This window comes from Molothrus aeneus, chromosome 29, assembly GCF_037042795.1.
Source record: "Molothrus aeneus isolate 106 chromosome 29, BPBGC_Maene_1.0, whole genome shotgun sequence".
Taxonomy (NCBI): domain Eukaryota; kingdom Metazoa; phylum Chordata; class Aves; order Passeriformes; family Icteridae; genus Molothrus; species Molothrus aeneus.
Window position 1 is genome coordinate 749839 of NC_089674.1, and position 15229 is coordinate 765067.

Consider the following 15229-nt stretch of genomic DNA (forward strand, 5'->3'; position numbering starts at 1 on the left):
GGCTGTTCCCGCCGTGCCGAGGCGGTGCCGGGCAGGGGAGGCTGGCCCGGCCCCGCCGTGACCTGGAAGGGAAGCGGCGTCAGCGGCATCAACTTCCCGGGGCCGCGGGGGGACGGGCGGGGCCGGCATGGAGCGGGCGGGCGGCAGGTACGGGGGGTACGGGGGGGTACCGGGGCTGGGCAGGTACCGGGGGGTACGGGGGGGTACCGGCGCTGGGCAGGTACCGGGGGGTACGGGGGGGTACCGGGGGGTACCGAGGGGTATCGGGGGTACCGGGGCTGGGCAGGTACGGGGGGTACCGGGGGGTATCAGGGCTGGGCAGGTACCGGGGGGTACCGAGGGGTATCGGGGGTACCGGGGCTGGGCAGGTACGGGGGGTACCGGGGCTATGCAGGTACCGGGGGTTACGGGGGGGTACCGGGGCTATGCAGGTACGGGGGGTACCGGGGCTATGCAGGTACCGGGGGGTACGGGGGGGTACCGGGGCTGGGCAGGTATCGGGCTGGTACCGGGGGTACCGGGGCTGGGCAGGTACCGGGGGGTACCGGGGGTACCGGGGGGTACGGGGGGGTACCGGGGCTGGGCAGGTACCGGGGGGTACCGAGGGGTATCGGGGGTACCAGGGCTGGGCAGGTACCGGGGGGTACCGAGGGGTATCGGGGGTACCGGGGCTGGGCAGGTACGGGGGGTACGGGGGGGTACCGGGGCTATGCAGGTACCGGGGGTACCGGGGCTGGGCGGGCCGGGGATCAGGATGGGCTTGGGGTGGGCTGAGGTTGGATTCGGGTGGGTTCGGGGTGAGTTCTGGATTTGCATAGTTTGGGTAGGTTCGGGGTGGATTTGGGGTGCTTTAGGAGGATTTGAGATGGTTTGGGTGGGTTCGGGTGGATTCGGGATAGATCTGGGGTGGTTCGGGTGGATTTGGGGTGGTCTGGGTGGGTTCACTTGGATTTGGGGTGGTTTGGGTGCATTTGGGTGCGTTGGAGTGGGTTCAGGTGGACTCGGGGTGCATTGGTGTGTTCTGGGTGGATTTGGGGCGTTTTGGGTGGAATTCGGGTGGTTTGGGTGAGTTCCGGTGTATTCAGAGTGGATTCAGAGTATTCTGGGTGGATTTGGGGCGGTCTGGGTGGATTTGGGGTGGGTCCCCTTGTGCTGCTCCCTCTGAGTCACCCCTGCTGTCCCCATGACAGCTCCATCTTGTTCCAGTTTCCAGTGCTTTGCGTTGGTTTTTGTGTTTATTTGTGGTTTTTGTTTGTTTTGGTTTTTTTCCAAAATTGCTCTCTTGCAACATCTCCTGGTGGTTGAAAAGCTGCTTTGTTTAGCTCTGGTTTGGGTTTATTTGCTGGTGTCCTGTTCAGAAACAGCCAGAGCTTGGACATCTGTGTTGTGGCAGTGGGAGCTCCTGGTGGAGTGAGAGCTGGGCCATACCTGGGCCCTGCCTGGGAATTTCCAGCTGGTTTGAAGCACAGGCTCTCCCTCATTCCAAACATTGTTCCAGCTGTATCCATCTTGCATTTCAGCCTTCAAATTAAACTCTTAGATCCTCTGTGGGAAAAGTTGTAATTGCTGAAGGGGAACAGAGCTGTGTTGGGGTGGCACAGCCTTGCTGGGGGAGTTTCTCCTCAGAAACTTCAGTTCTGTGTCTCCGACTGCCATCCCTGAGTTTCCTCTCCTGTTTCTGCTCCTGCCCTGGCTCCCAGGCTGTAGCTGATGCCCAGGCCCCCCTGGCACGATGCCGTCGAGGACCAATCTCTCTGCTGGGATCCCCAGTAGCAAAGTCAAATATTCCAAACTCTCCAGCACCGATGATGGATACATTGACCTGCAGGTAAAACTGGGGAAGGGAGCTGTGAGACCACAGCTTGGCTTTCCACAGGCAGCTGCTTCTCATGTGTCCCTGTGCAGCTCAGAGAGGGCCAAAGCCAGGAGGGAGCCAAACCCTAACCCTAAATCTAACCCTAAATCTACCCCTAAATCTAACCCTAATCCTGGGCCCTTCCCCTCTGGGAAGCCTAAAGAGCCTTCCTGGGAGCAAGGCTGGGAGCAGGGGCTGGCCCAGCAGGGTCTCCATGGGCAGAATTCCTCCTGGAGGGCAGTTCTGGAGCAGAATTTTGTGCCTGCTGTGGGAGGGGAGCCGTGCCGAGTTCAGCTGTTCAATGTTTGGGTTTTTCCATCCAGTTCAAGAAGAGCCCACCCAAAATCCCCTACAAGGCCATCGCGCTGGCTGTGGTGCTCTTCATGATCGGGACCTTCCTCATCATCATCGGAGCCCTGCTGCTGGCAGGGTACATCAGCAAAGGGGTGAGTGCTTCAGACACTCCTGGCACTGCCCTCAGAGCTGCCCCCAGCCCTCAGGGGACATCAGGGGACAGCAAACAGCCTCGGGTCACACCAGGACAGGCTTCAACTCCAAATTAGGAAAGGTTTGATGTGGGAAGGCCTGGCAGTGGTGCAGTGGTGCAGTCCCCATCCCTGGCAGGGTTCAGAACATGAGCGTGTGGCACACACATGGGCCAGGGGTGACCCTGGGGGTGCTTGATGACCTTGAAGGTCTCCTGCAGCCTCAAGGCTCCTGTGAGCATGGTCAGTGTAGAACTTGAGAGCCACAGGCACTGAGCAGGGAATGGATTCCCACCACGGCCCGGCTGGGCTGGGCACCTCCAAGGAGGGCTGAGTGTCCCTGGGGAGGTCCCATCCCCGTCCTGCAGAGATCTCAGCCCGTGCAGGGCCAGGAGGAGCTGCCAGACCCCGCGTGGGCACAGCAACACCTCCCCATCTGGCTGGGGGTGATCCAGGATCTGCTCCTGGGTGCTTCTCTCCTGCTCCCTGTGCTGCGGGCTCGGGCGCTTGGCAGCTCAGCTCTGCCTTATCTCTGGCAGCAGAGCAGCCTCTGGGGCTATCAGCAGCACTGCAGGCACAGCTGCCAGCCCTGGCTGCACTTCCAGGGGGTCCCTGGTGAAGGATGGGGTCCCTGGTGAAGGATGGGGTCCCTGGAGGGTTCCTGCAGCAAGGATTAAGGGCTCAGCCTGCTGACAGCTGAGATATTTCTGGTGGAAGATGGGTTTTTATTTCTTCACCTTGGGGGTGGATCACAGAACCACGGGATGGTTTGGGTTCAAAGAACCTTCCAGATCACCTCATTCTGAGAATTCATTCACATCTCCAGGCAACCTTCCCCCAGAGCAGGCAGGGTGTGAGAGGGAGGAGAGCCCCTCACAGAGATTCCACTGTGGTGCCTTGGGAAGGCTGGGCTGGAGCAGAGTTCCAGAATAGAGCAGGGATTTATTCAAAGGATCTCCTCCATGGAGCCACCTTGGGCAGCACAAGAGCCCAGCCAGGGCTGCACCCAAGATCAACCAAAACGGGCACAAAATGGACCCAAGATGAACCAAAATGGTCCCAAAATGAACCCAAGATGAACCAAAATGGTCCCAAAATGGACCCAAGATGAACCAATATGGGCACAAAATGAACCCAAGATGAACCAAAATGGTCCCAAAATGGACCCAAGATGAACCAAAATGGTCCCAAAATGGACCCAAGATGAACCAAAATGTTCCCAAAATGGACCCAAGGTGAACCAAAATGGGCACAAAATGGACCCAAGATGAACCAAAATGGCCACAAAATGGACCCAAGGTGAACCAAAATGGGCACAAAATGGACCCAAGATGAACCAAAATGGCCACAAAATGGACCCAAGGTGAACCAAAATGGGCACAAAAGGGACAACTGGTCATGAGGTCTGTCACTTTTATAAGTTCTGCTCCATGTGCATATTGGAGTTAATTATCCAATTATAGCTTTAGGTTATGAAGTCCCATCCTTGTTTTTCCCTCTTCATTCCTCGTTGTTTCTGCTCTTGGGCCTGAGCTTTGGGTGGTTGTCCTTGGTCCCCAGCTGGAGAAGGAATTGTTTTGTCTCCCTACCCTGTGAGGAGAGCTTACAACACTTAACCTGAAGCTCAGAACTGCACACTAAAGCAGCACAGGAGCTGAAAAATACCAAAGTTAGAGCTGAAAATACCAAAGTTAAGGCTGAAAATACCAAAGTTAAGGCTGAAAATACCAAAGTTAGAGCTGAAAATACCAAAGTTAAGGCTGAAAATACCAAAGTTAGAGCTGAAAACACCAAAGTTAAGGCTGAAAATACCAAAGTTAAGGCTGAAAATACCAAAGTTAGAGCTGAAAATACCAAAGTTAAGGCTGAAAATACCAAAGTTAAGGCTGAAAACACCAAAGTTAAGGCTGAAAATACCAAAGTTGGAGCTGAAGGCATCCCCAGCCCTGTGCCCCGTGTCCCTGCAGGAGACTGACCGGGCCATCCCCGTGCTGATCATCGGCATCCTGGTGTTCCTGCCCGGCTTCTACCACCTGCGCATCGCCTACTACGCCTCCAAGGGCTACCGGGGCTACTCCTACGACGACATCCCCGACTTCGACGACTGAGCTGTTCATTAACGCCGCCCTAATTAGGCCGCTCGGAGCCGGCAGTTCCCCTGCACGCCGCCAGGGCACGGCTGCTGCTGCTGCTGCTGCTGCTGCGTGTCCCGGCCTGGAGGCGCTGCAGGTTTTCCAGTTTGGGGGGTGGGGGCTGCAGCCCGGAATTGACCAAAAGGAATTGCAAAGAACTTGGGATTTGTGGGATTTTGTTTTTTCCTCCTCTCGGGGTTGCATAATTCCGCTCGCTGGGAAGCTCTTCCTGGGCGAGGCAATCCTTGCAGTTTTCCAAAAATAGAGCAGCTGGTTTCAGCAGCAGATCCTTGTTTTTTCTCTGTTTGCTAGAGTTTAATTTAGCTTTCCATGAGATTGTGGTTATTGTTGGTTACCTTTGCAGCCAGGCCATCATTAAATTCTCCTTTTGCTCTCTGTCCATCAGAAACGCTTCCAAACCACTGGTCCTGGAGTAAATAAAGTCTGGTGAGGGGGGAAAGCAGCACTTGCAGGAGGTGATTTCCACACAGTGCACGGGCTCCAGAGCCCCCTGCCAGCCTGGCTCATTTCCCCACAAGCACCTCCCCAAGCCAGCTTTCCCTGTGCTGCTGTTGGCAAAATCTGCTTATCCTTCACAGGGACTGCTGCTGGAGTCTGCCTGAAGGACTGGAACCCACACTCAAGTGTTTAAATACCAAAACTCTTGGGCTTGACTGCTGTGGGTATTGGAGACACTTGAACTGCAGCTGTGCGTCTTTTGGAGTCCTCTGGTCCTTGTGTAGATAATTTGCTGTGCAGACCTGCCCAGGCCAGTGAAGAGAAGTTCTGTGTGCAGCTTGTGCTGACCAAAGCCCCTCTGGATCGCTCTGTGCCATTCGGGGAGCACGGAGCGATGGCCGCGCCGCTGTGAGGGCAGAGCAGGCTGTCTCCTGCTTCCCAGCGCCCTGCACAACCAGCAGCAGTGCAGGTGGATGCATTTACCATGAATAAAGTTCTGGATTCTCTGCAACCACAAGTTTGTCCTTCCCACCTTCACAGGTGTCAGAGTGCACTACAAACTGGGCTTTGGCTGCTCTGGGGTGAGGGGGCAGAGCTGGAACAGCCCCCGCAGTGTCAGTCTGCACAAGGCACTCCACAGCTGCCCCTGAGCCCCAGGTGAGTGGAACATTCCAGAAGGAGGGGGCAGGAGTGACTGGCAGTGCAGAGCAGACCCATGGAGGTGTCCACACGTCAGGGCTGGACAAACACCTTGCTCTGAACTCCTACAATTGCCTTTTTTCCTCCCTCAGTGCTCCAGATGAAACCCAAACCCTGAGCTGGTTTTTTAACCCCTCACTTGTCTGCACTCCCCTGAGTGAGGGGGTATTTGGTGCTCCTCCCAGTACTCTGAGGAAGAACTGCTGCAATTGTTCCATTCAGGATCTCCCTTTCCATCTCTGAGGCTCCCTCCCTGCTGCCAGCCCCAGCTGGGGAGGGACAGGGGACAAGGGACACAGGAGGTGCTGGCAGCAGCTGGAATGTGTCAATGACAGCAGGCCCAAACCGTGAATCAGCCTCTCCTGGGGGACAAGAACCTGCGATCATTTGGGTTTGGGGAGCGGGAGAGGACGCGGAAGGGGAGTTTAGATGGAAGGGAGAAGATGAAGCCGTTTGGGAAGGGGGGGTCACCTAAGTGGGGTAAATGAAGGGGACAGGAGAAGGAGCTGGACTTGGATGATCCTTGTGGGTTCCTTCCAACAGCCCCTGGATGTCCCCTCAGCAGGGAGGGGACATCACCCAGCCCTAGGATGTCCCCTCAGCAGGGAGGGGACATCACCCAGCCCTAGGATGTCCCTTTAGCAGGGAGGGGACATCACCCAGCCCTTGGATGTCCCTTTAACAGGGAGGGGACATCACCCAGCCCTTGGATGTCCCTTTAGCAGGGAGGGGACATCACCCAGCCCTAGGATGTCCCTTTAGCAGGGAGGGGACATCACCCAGCCCTTGGATGTCCCTTCCACAAGCAGGGGACATCACCCAGCCCTAGGATGTCCCTTTAGCAGGGAGGGGACATCACCCAGCCCTTGGATGTCCCTTTATCAGGCAGGGGACATCACCCAGCCCTAGGATGTCCCCTCAGCAGGGAGGGGACATCACCCAGCCCTAGGATGTCCCCTCAGCAGGGAGGGGACATCACCCAGCCCTAGGATGTCCCTTTAGCAGGGAGGGGACATCACCCAGCCCTAGGATGTCCCTTTAGCAGGGAGGGGACATCACCCAGCCCTAGGATGTCCCTTCCACAAGCAGGGGACATCACCCAGCCCTTGGATGTCCCCTCAGCAGGGAGGGGACATCACCCAGCCCTAGGATGTCCCCTCAGCAGGCAGGGGACATCACCCAGCCCTAGGACCTCCCTGGCCTCCCAACCATGCAGACACCTTTGGTTTCCCCCTCCCAGCTCAGAGCAGTCCTGCCTTCTCTTCCTGCCTTCTCACCCTGATGAAAATGCAGGATTTTTGCCCTTTTCCCAGGGCTCTGTGCTGAGCCAGCTGTGCTTCCCTGCTCCCACTCCTGTGTCCTGTGTGGAATGTGGATGTGCACGTGCACAGCAGTTCCTCTCCCCTTCCTGAGCACAAAAGCAGCCTGAGGATCTTTAGGAATGCTGGATTTGTCTAAAAATAGTCCAGACAGTCCAGCAAGGCCATGACAGAGCCTGCCCAGAGAGCTGGCTTTGTTCTGTGGTGGAGCCAAGGGTCATGGGCAGGGAAAACTCGATTGTTGATTGGAAATGATTGCTTGCAGTTATTGACCTGCCTGCCTTGCTGCTCTGGGCTCAGGCAGACGTGGTTTGTGCTGATTCAGGATTGTTACCCTGAGGCCTTTCCTTCCCTGCTCTCCTGTGTCTAGGAAGGTGTAAGGAGCTGCTTTTAACTGGAAGTAAGGCAGTTACTGGGAGCTGTTCCGTGGCCTGCACGGACAGAGCTTTCTCCTGGTAAGAATCAGGAAGTGACATTTCCTTCCTGCACAGTGCACTTGGGCAGGATTCTGAGCCAGGCTGCTCTCCTCACCCCTGGGGCAGCACAAAGGGGCCTCCCTCCCACAGCCACGGGATCCCTGCAGAGCCTTTCCTGCAGCTCCAGGGAGGAACAAAGCTGGGCTGGATCCTGAGAGGACTCGCAGCTCCTGTGAAACAGCAGGGTTGGCACTGAAGCAAAAATTCTGTGGAGGAATCACCGTTTCATCCTGGGATGTTAAATCAAAGGGCAGCAAATCCACTAGTCACCACTAATTAATTTTGTTTTGAAATATTTACTTGGGCTGAAGTAGTAGCTGCTCTTAAGTCTTTAAAGGATTAGCTGCCTGCTACTCTTTCCTGCCTGCAACCATTTATTTAAGCTGTTGCTGCAAATCATGCTGTTAACCTGTCAGGAGAGGTTTTAACCTTCCTTCTCTTGTCAGTGGGAAATGCCTGGTGCAGATGGCCCTGCTGATGTGACAGAAATTAAACATCCAGTCAGGTCCTCTGGGCTCTTTTCCCAGCTCCTTCAAGGAAAGGCAAGACAGAAAATGCATGTAGTGATAATTGTCTGCATCACAGGGAGCTGGAAAGGCTGAGGAGGGGCTGGGAGGAGTTTAGGGAACATCAGCTGGTGATGCAGGAGCATCAGTTCCTGAGCTCAAGCCTGTGTGGCAAAGGAAATGCTCTGGATCTAGAACAAATCCTCAAGGAAAACTGAGAACTCACCTCAGCAGGGATCATTTCTTACTCTCAGGCAAGAGTTTAGTGTAAAAGGGAAAGATTCAGGTCCTTTAGCATACAAATACTAATTAGCATCACCGTACAATTTTCTAGCAGTTTTCATGAATGTGTCATTAGAAGAAGTCTGCCAGCTCCTATAATCCTCATTTTCCTCGTCTTTCAACACTCACAGCCCATAGCACAGCATGACCTCTTCCCTGCTATTTTGGGTGGTTCTTTTCCAGACAAATGCCTTATTTTCTCTGTATTTGATACTGAAGGTCAAGAGAATCCTCTCTGCCTTTTATTGCACAAGAACAGAGGAAGGATTGTAACAGGGCCAGAGCAAATGTGTGCCTAAAAATAAACCAGTGGATGGTCTCCAGCTTCAAACACAAAACGAGTATTTGTGGAGGTCTCTCTTTGTTGGGTGATCGAGTTTCAGATCACTGAGGAGACAATTCAAAGTTCAGCTCACAAGCAGCTCGTGATGGTTTAATCCTCCCCATGAAACAAAGGCAACTCTTGGACTTGGATCCGCGCTCAGCTCCACCCTGAGGCCCTGGGGCTGGCAGAGGCTCCCTCTGGATGGATCATCCCTGGGCCAGGGCAGGGTCTGGGGTGCTCCCCCGGGCTGCTGCCTCCCACCCTGGCCATGGGCCTGGGGCTGCAGAGGCTCAGGCAGGCCCACAGCCCCTCTGCCACCTCTGCTGGAAACCATTCGAGGGGCCAGAGCTTGCAGAACGCTGCAGTGACACTGCTTGGCACCAATTAGGAATAGCAGAGAGGTGGCACTTCAGGCAGGGAAGGGGTTAACCAGCTACAGGGCAGTTTTGGGGGAGAGGTTTGAGTTCATTGTTCCAGGCTCTCTGTGGAGTTTTGTCCTTTCATCTCCGATTCTTGGTTCCCATCCCTTCCTCTGTGTTGTTCCTGTTGGGCCTCTCAGGGCATGGCCTGTGCCCTCACCTGGGAGCAGGAGCACACAGCAGAGCTATAAACAGAGAGCCTGGCCACCCTGTGGCAGCCCTGCTGCTAGAACTGCCACCCTGCACTGCCGTGACAGGCCCTGCTCCAGCTGCCAGGGCAGGCAGAACTGCAGGGAGCCCCCACACTCAGTGCCAGAGCTGGGCCTGCCCTGGAGCTCTGCTGTGGGCTCAGGTCCCCTCTGCTTTTCCTGTGTGTGTGTGTGTGTGTGTGTGACCACTCCTGGTGTCTGCCCAGTGGGGTTTGGGCAGCTCAGGTTCAGCTTTGCAGAGGGCTCCTGGTCCCATTCATGCCTCAGCACCCTTTGTTTCTTCTGCCCTGTGCAGGGGCTGGCGTGTCTGTGTCACTCCTGATGTCACCGTGTGCTGCTGCTATGTGCTCACACGAGGGATTACATGAGTCACAGGGTAAAAGTGACCCAAGCCCTCCATCCTTGCTCTCTGAGGCACGATTTGCAGTGGGTGAAAGCAGGGGCTGTGTCTGCTCTCACTCACAGGGATGAGTAAGCAGCCACCAGGCGCTGCTGCCCGTGCTGTGCAAAGGACCTCTTTTATTCTGTGCTATAAAATTCCTCTAATGGACTTCAGAATGATTTAGTGCACCATGTCCACCTCATTTTGGAAGTAGTTTAAGTGGGAATGAGCTGCTCTGGTCCTGCCTATCCAGATCTGCCCACAGCAGCTGCTCTTTATTCCCAGAGCTTTGAGCAGCCCCACTTGAACGTGACACAAGGTGACAAATCCCAGCTCGTCTCCCCCTTGGAGACCATCCCTGCAGATCCCTCAGGGCTGATCTGATGGGGAGAACACCCAATGGAACAGAACTCCAGGGTGAGTGTGCCCAGGAGAGCAAAACCACGGGGAGCCATCAGCCCCGGGCTCCTGCCGTGCCTCTGAGCCAGATGTGGCTCCAGAGACTCAGCATCTGGACAAGGAGAGAGCCCTGCAGGAGAGCAGAGCAGGCAGACAAACACTGGCTGCTCTCCTGCCAGGACTGCAGGGCTCCTCTCAGGAGCTTTTGGGAAGCAGCCTGGGCATGAACTCGGAGAGGTGACTCAGCCCATCTCCTCCTCCTCCTCCTCCTGTCAAACACGGGCACTGCCCTGACTCAGCAAGTGAAATCTCATTTCTTGGTACAGCCCTGAGGTCCCAGACACAACAGCAGCAAGGAAATTGCCTTCTGCAGAGCACAGGCTGTCCAGCTGAGTTAGCATCACTGGGAGCACTCTGGAGCACTCTGGACTCCTGACAGCTTGGGATGAACGTCCCGTGGGAGAAGAAGAGGACCTGGGATGGGTTGTTTGTACTCTCCTGGTTGTTTGTATCTCCTGGTTGTTTGTATCTCCTGGTTGTTTGTACTCTCCTGTTGTTTGCACTCTCCTGTTGTTTGTATCTCCTGGTTGTTTGCACTCTCCTGGTTGTTTCTACTCTCCTGTTGTTTGTATCTCCTGGTTGTTTGCACTCTCCTGGTTGTTTGCACTCTCCTGTTGTTTGTATCTCCTGGTTGTTTCTATCTCCTGGTTGTTTGTATCTCCTGGTTGTTTCTATCTCCTGGTTGTTTGCATCTCCTGGCTCTCACAACCTCCTCTCCACTTCCAAACCATTTTGCAAACCCAAACCCAAAGGAAGGTCCCCTCTCTCCAAAAGCTGCCAGAGGGCAAACCCCCGTGAGAGGAGCAGCAGGGTCCCAGCAGCGCTGCAGCCCCGCCGATCTGCCGCCCTGCTCACCCGCTGCTTTATTCAGGACACAATTCAGGCGCGGCTGGTCCTCCCCGCAGGCACAGCAGGGGCTCAGCCGCGTGGGTCGCTGGCTGGAGCCGCCGTAATTTGAGCACTTGGCCCGAGATGCTCGGACCAAAGGCTCTCTTTGCTACCGAGAGCACTCTGCACTAATTAAACTGCGTAACAATTCTCCTGCATTTTGCAGGTGACAAACCGGGGGTTGGGCACGGCTGGCAGGGCCCATCTGGGTTCTGAGAAATAAACTTTTTTTTTTTTTTTCTGAGAAAGAAACGCGTTGTTTCTGCCTCGATTTCCACCTGACACTGCGGGGAACAGCAAGTCAGGGGTGTCCCCGAGATAATGACACTCCCTGTGGGTCGGGAGCTCCCCACCAGCTGCTGGAGGTGGCGTTTTAACCAAGGGCTGCTCACATTTGCTTTCCTCACCTCAGAGTGAAGCTCAGGGTCTGCCCAGCTGCTCCCCTCAGTTACCATTCCATATTCCAGAGGGAGAAGCAAAGGAAAAAAACCCCCACTGCTGGTTGTTCATTTTTTGGGGATTACTTGTGGGAGTGTCCACTCACCTCCTAGGCCGCTGTTGAAATAGCAGGGGTTTCATTTCTATTTTGTGTAATCCAGTGGAAGATATTCCTGTTATCCACAAACAGGAGTGCTGGGTTCTTCTTAATTGCTGGACTCCATCTGTGGGATTCACACAGAATGTTATTCATCTAATGCAAGAGGAAATTTAAGAGGAGGAAGGACTGCAAAAGGCTTTACAGGGTTTGAGCCCATGTTCTGGGGGGTCTAGCTGTGTGAAATTCAATTCCTGGAGCACTAAATCCAGCTTCATCATCCTGCCCTGGCTTGTCCTTGGGATTATCAGGACCCTGAGGTCTTTATCTGTTACATTTCCATCTGACTGATGTGTTTTCTCTGGCTGTACTTCCCTCTGCCACCTTTCACCCGGGGAGGGCAGGTTGGAAAACTGTAACACCCCAAAATAAAACAGAGCTGTGTCCCTGTCCCTGATCCCGAGCACAGGGGGACACTGAGCACGCACAAACTCCTGTCAACAGCACAGCCTCCATCGATGTGACATCACTAAAATGTCCCTCCTGTCACCTCCCCACCCTGCCTAACAAAGGCTTTTAAGGTTTAAAAGCTGCACTGAAGTCTGTGCCTACATTTGGGATAAGGCCAGGTATTGAATGATGCCCAGGATCAATATCCACAATCAAGCACTGTGCCTCAGCCCTGCCCTCTGCAGTTCTCCATATGTCTCACTGCAAAAACCTTTTAGAAGCTTAACCGGGAGAGTGTTGCAGTGAACGTGGGGAAAAAAAAATGGGAGGATAAGCACAAATGCTCCAGAGGCCTCGCAGGGTCTCTGGTCTTAAAGTAAGCTCCTGGTTTTAATGGGATCAGATGAAACCCTCTTGGTGGAGGGGGGACAGCTGGTGAACAAACACCCCCAGCGTTCCTGCTGCCAAACACTGCACAGACAGCAGCGCTGGAAAAAGGACCCAAAGGATCAACAGAGAGCTGCAGGTCTGCGTGAAACAGGGTCCACTTGGGGAGCACTTTGCCATCGACTCGGGGCTGCACCTTGATTAAACAGCAGCAGGGCTGGGGGAGAGAGCCCAGCACGGGTCAGTGTCTCCTCAAGGACAGCCAGGGCCAGGAGGGAGGGCAGGAATCAGCTGAGGGGCTCGGCCCTGGCTGCCCACAACAGCCCTGAGCAAGGGAAGGAGCCACGAGCTGACGTGTCTGAGAACTGCACGTTCTGGGAAGGGCAGACACAAATCAGAGCGAGTTAAGGCTGGCAGAGGCCATTAGGGATGTCAGATGTTGCCGAGAGGGACGTGAGAGAGGCACAGTCCAGAGCTGGCTACCAGAGCTGCAGACGTCAGCAGAGCCTGAAAACACCCAGCTCTGTGGGCTGGGAGGGGGGTTTGCCACATTTGTGCCACATTTGTGCCACATTTGTGCCACATTGGTCCTGGCCCCCACCAGAAAACTGTAAATCTCAGAAAAATGGTGTTTGCAGATGTGGTAGAGGTCCCTCATCTTTTAGGGGACGCAGCTTAGTCCCCTCTGCTGTAACAGGGGAGATTTAGGTTGGCCATCAGGAGGAATTTCTTCACAGAAAGGGGGATTAGACATTGGAATGGGCTGACCCTGGAGGTGTTTAAGGAATGACTGTATGTGGCACTCAGTGCTCCAGTCTCCTTGGGATGGTGATGCTTTGGCACAGGCTGAGCTTGACCTCAGAGGTCTTTTCCCACCTAAATGATTCCATGATTCTTTTGCTCCTCCCTAAACTCACTCTCCAATTGTAAAAGTTGGAGTTTTCCTAAAAGATAATAATTAAAAATAAAAAAAATTCCAAAAAGAAACCACAAAGCAAAGCCCCAAGAGGGCCAGGGCTGGGGGCACCTAGTGAGCATATTTTCCTAGGGGCTGGAGAGAGATCCCTAGGTGAGGGGCCCAAGAGGCTTTGTTTGGGGATCTGATCAATATCCGTCAATATCCATCAATATCCATCAATATCCATGGATATCCATCAATATCCATCAATATCCATGGATATCCATCAATATACATCAATATCCATCGATATCCATCGATATCCATCGATATCTGCAGGGAGGTGTTGGAGATGGAGCAGGCTCTGCTCCCTGGGGCCCAGCAGTGGGACGAGAGGCAATGGGCAGAAACTGAGGCAGGGAATGTTTTACCTGGACACGAGGAAGAACTTTGCTGTGCCGGTGACCAAGCACTGATTCCTAGAACCGGAATAACAGAGTTACACAATCTCTGATTTGGAAGGGACCCACTGATCCAACTCTCAGCCTTGCCCAGCACATCCCGACAATCCCACCATGTTCCTGAGTCTTGTCCCATCCCTCCTGGAACTCTGCCATCCCTGAGGCCATGACCATTCCCTAGGGAGCCTGTTCAGTGCCCACTGCCCAGACAGGCTGTGGAATGTCCCTCACCAGTGATATTTCAAACCCGTCTGGACACAATCCTGTGCCATGTGCTCTGGGATGCCCCTTCCCGAGCAGAGGCTGGACCAGACACCCCACTGCAGTTCCTTCAAACCCGCCCCATTCCGTGACTCTGCATTTGTGTCCTTCACGCATAAACCCTTCACACATCTCTGCAGCTGGAGCCTTCTCACCCTCAGGGAACACGCGGCTGTTTCCCCCCGTCGAGCACCGGGCCCGCCATGGCGGCCGAGCCCTGAGGGAGCGGAGCCGGGGCCGCGCCATCTTGTCGGGGGCGGAGGAAGCGCCCGTCCCGCCCCGTGCTCTGCCTGCCGGGGCCGCCCGGCCCCGCCGCACTCGCCGCGGAGACCGAGCGGAGCGGAGCCGCAGCCCCCAGCGCCATTGCCGCCCTCAGCCCGCCATGGCAGGTGAGCCCGTCCTCCCGCTGCCGCCCTGAGGGAGCAGCCCTGAGGGAGCGCTTCCGCGCCGCGCTCTCCCCTCAGCGCTTCCCCGCCGCGCTCTCTCCGCCGCGTTCTCCCCTCAGCGTTCCTCCCTCAGCGCTTTCCGCCCCTCACCTCCCGCCCGCTGTCAGCTCCGTGCCGGCCCCGCATCCCCGCTGCTCGCCCTTCGCTGCCGCGGGCCGGAGGGTCGCGGCTCCCCGCAGCCTCCACCATGTTCACCGGCCGCGCTTCACCTTGGCCGCAGCGCCGTCCGCACCTCTGCGCTCCTCCTCTCCCTTTCATTTCGCGTTTGCGGGTTAAATAAATAAATAAATAAATAAATAAATAAATAAAGCTTTTCCCGTGCTCCGCGCCGGCGTGTGCTGGCTCGGCAGCGTCTCCAGGGGATGGGGAAGGGGCGCGGGGGATGCTCGGGGTGGCACCTGCGGCGGGGCCACCTGCCCGGCCGGCAGCGCCGCTCGGGCATCCATCCCGGGGTGGGGTCTTCTTCTCTCTGTGCCGCTGAGGTCATTATTTTTTTTTTAATTTTTTTTTTTTCCCTTTAATCGGAGACAAAATGGGTGGCAGAGCCGTAAGCTTGCGGATGGGATGGAGAAATGCAGGTTAATTCTCCCCTGGTCCTGAAGGGGTGGCCTCGCTCTTCCTTGATCCTGTTCTCGTGATATGCGTTAAAGCTTTTTTTCCCCCTCTTTAAAAAAAATATTTATTTGCCTTTTTATTTTTCAGTGCACATCGAGGCAGGAAATATTTAAATTTTCTGGTTTTAACTTGCAAGCCCCGTTCGATATCGTCTGTGGTTTTCTTTTGTTTTAAGGTACATTTTGGGTAGGAAGAAGTGATGTAGGTAGTGCAGGAAAATGCCTGAACAAAGCTTCTTGCAAGCCTTTTAGGGTTCCTAGAATAAGGACTGAACACTACCA

General features: G+C 55.1%; 2 protein-coding genes across 2 annotated transcripts in view; both read left to right on the top strand.

Moving 5' to 3' along the window:
• The first annotated feature begins 18 nt into the window (after window positions 1–18).
• TMEM230 (transmembrane protein 230) lies at window positions 19–5442 on the top strand. Its single transcript, XM_066567369.1, has 4 exons — window positions 19–147; window positions 1701–1828; window positions 2179–2301; window positions 4308–5442. Exons 2-4 carry the CDS (start codon window positions 1733–1735, stop codon window positions 4446–4448), a joined length of 360 nt encoding a protein of 119 aa, XP_066423466.1. The 5' UTR covers window positions 19–147; window positions 1701–1732; the 3' UTR covers window positions 4449–5442.
• Window positions 5443–14189: 8747 nt separating this feature from the next.
• Window positions 14190–15229, top strand: part of SLC23A2 (solute carrier family 23 member 2) — a 57577-nt gene continuing 56537 nt past the window's right edge. Inside the window, exon 1 of the mRNA XM_066567368.1 lies at window positions 14190–14276. The gene's annotated coding sequence lies outside the window, so the exon portion shown is untranslated. The remainder of the gene's footprint in view (window positions 14277–15229) is intronic.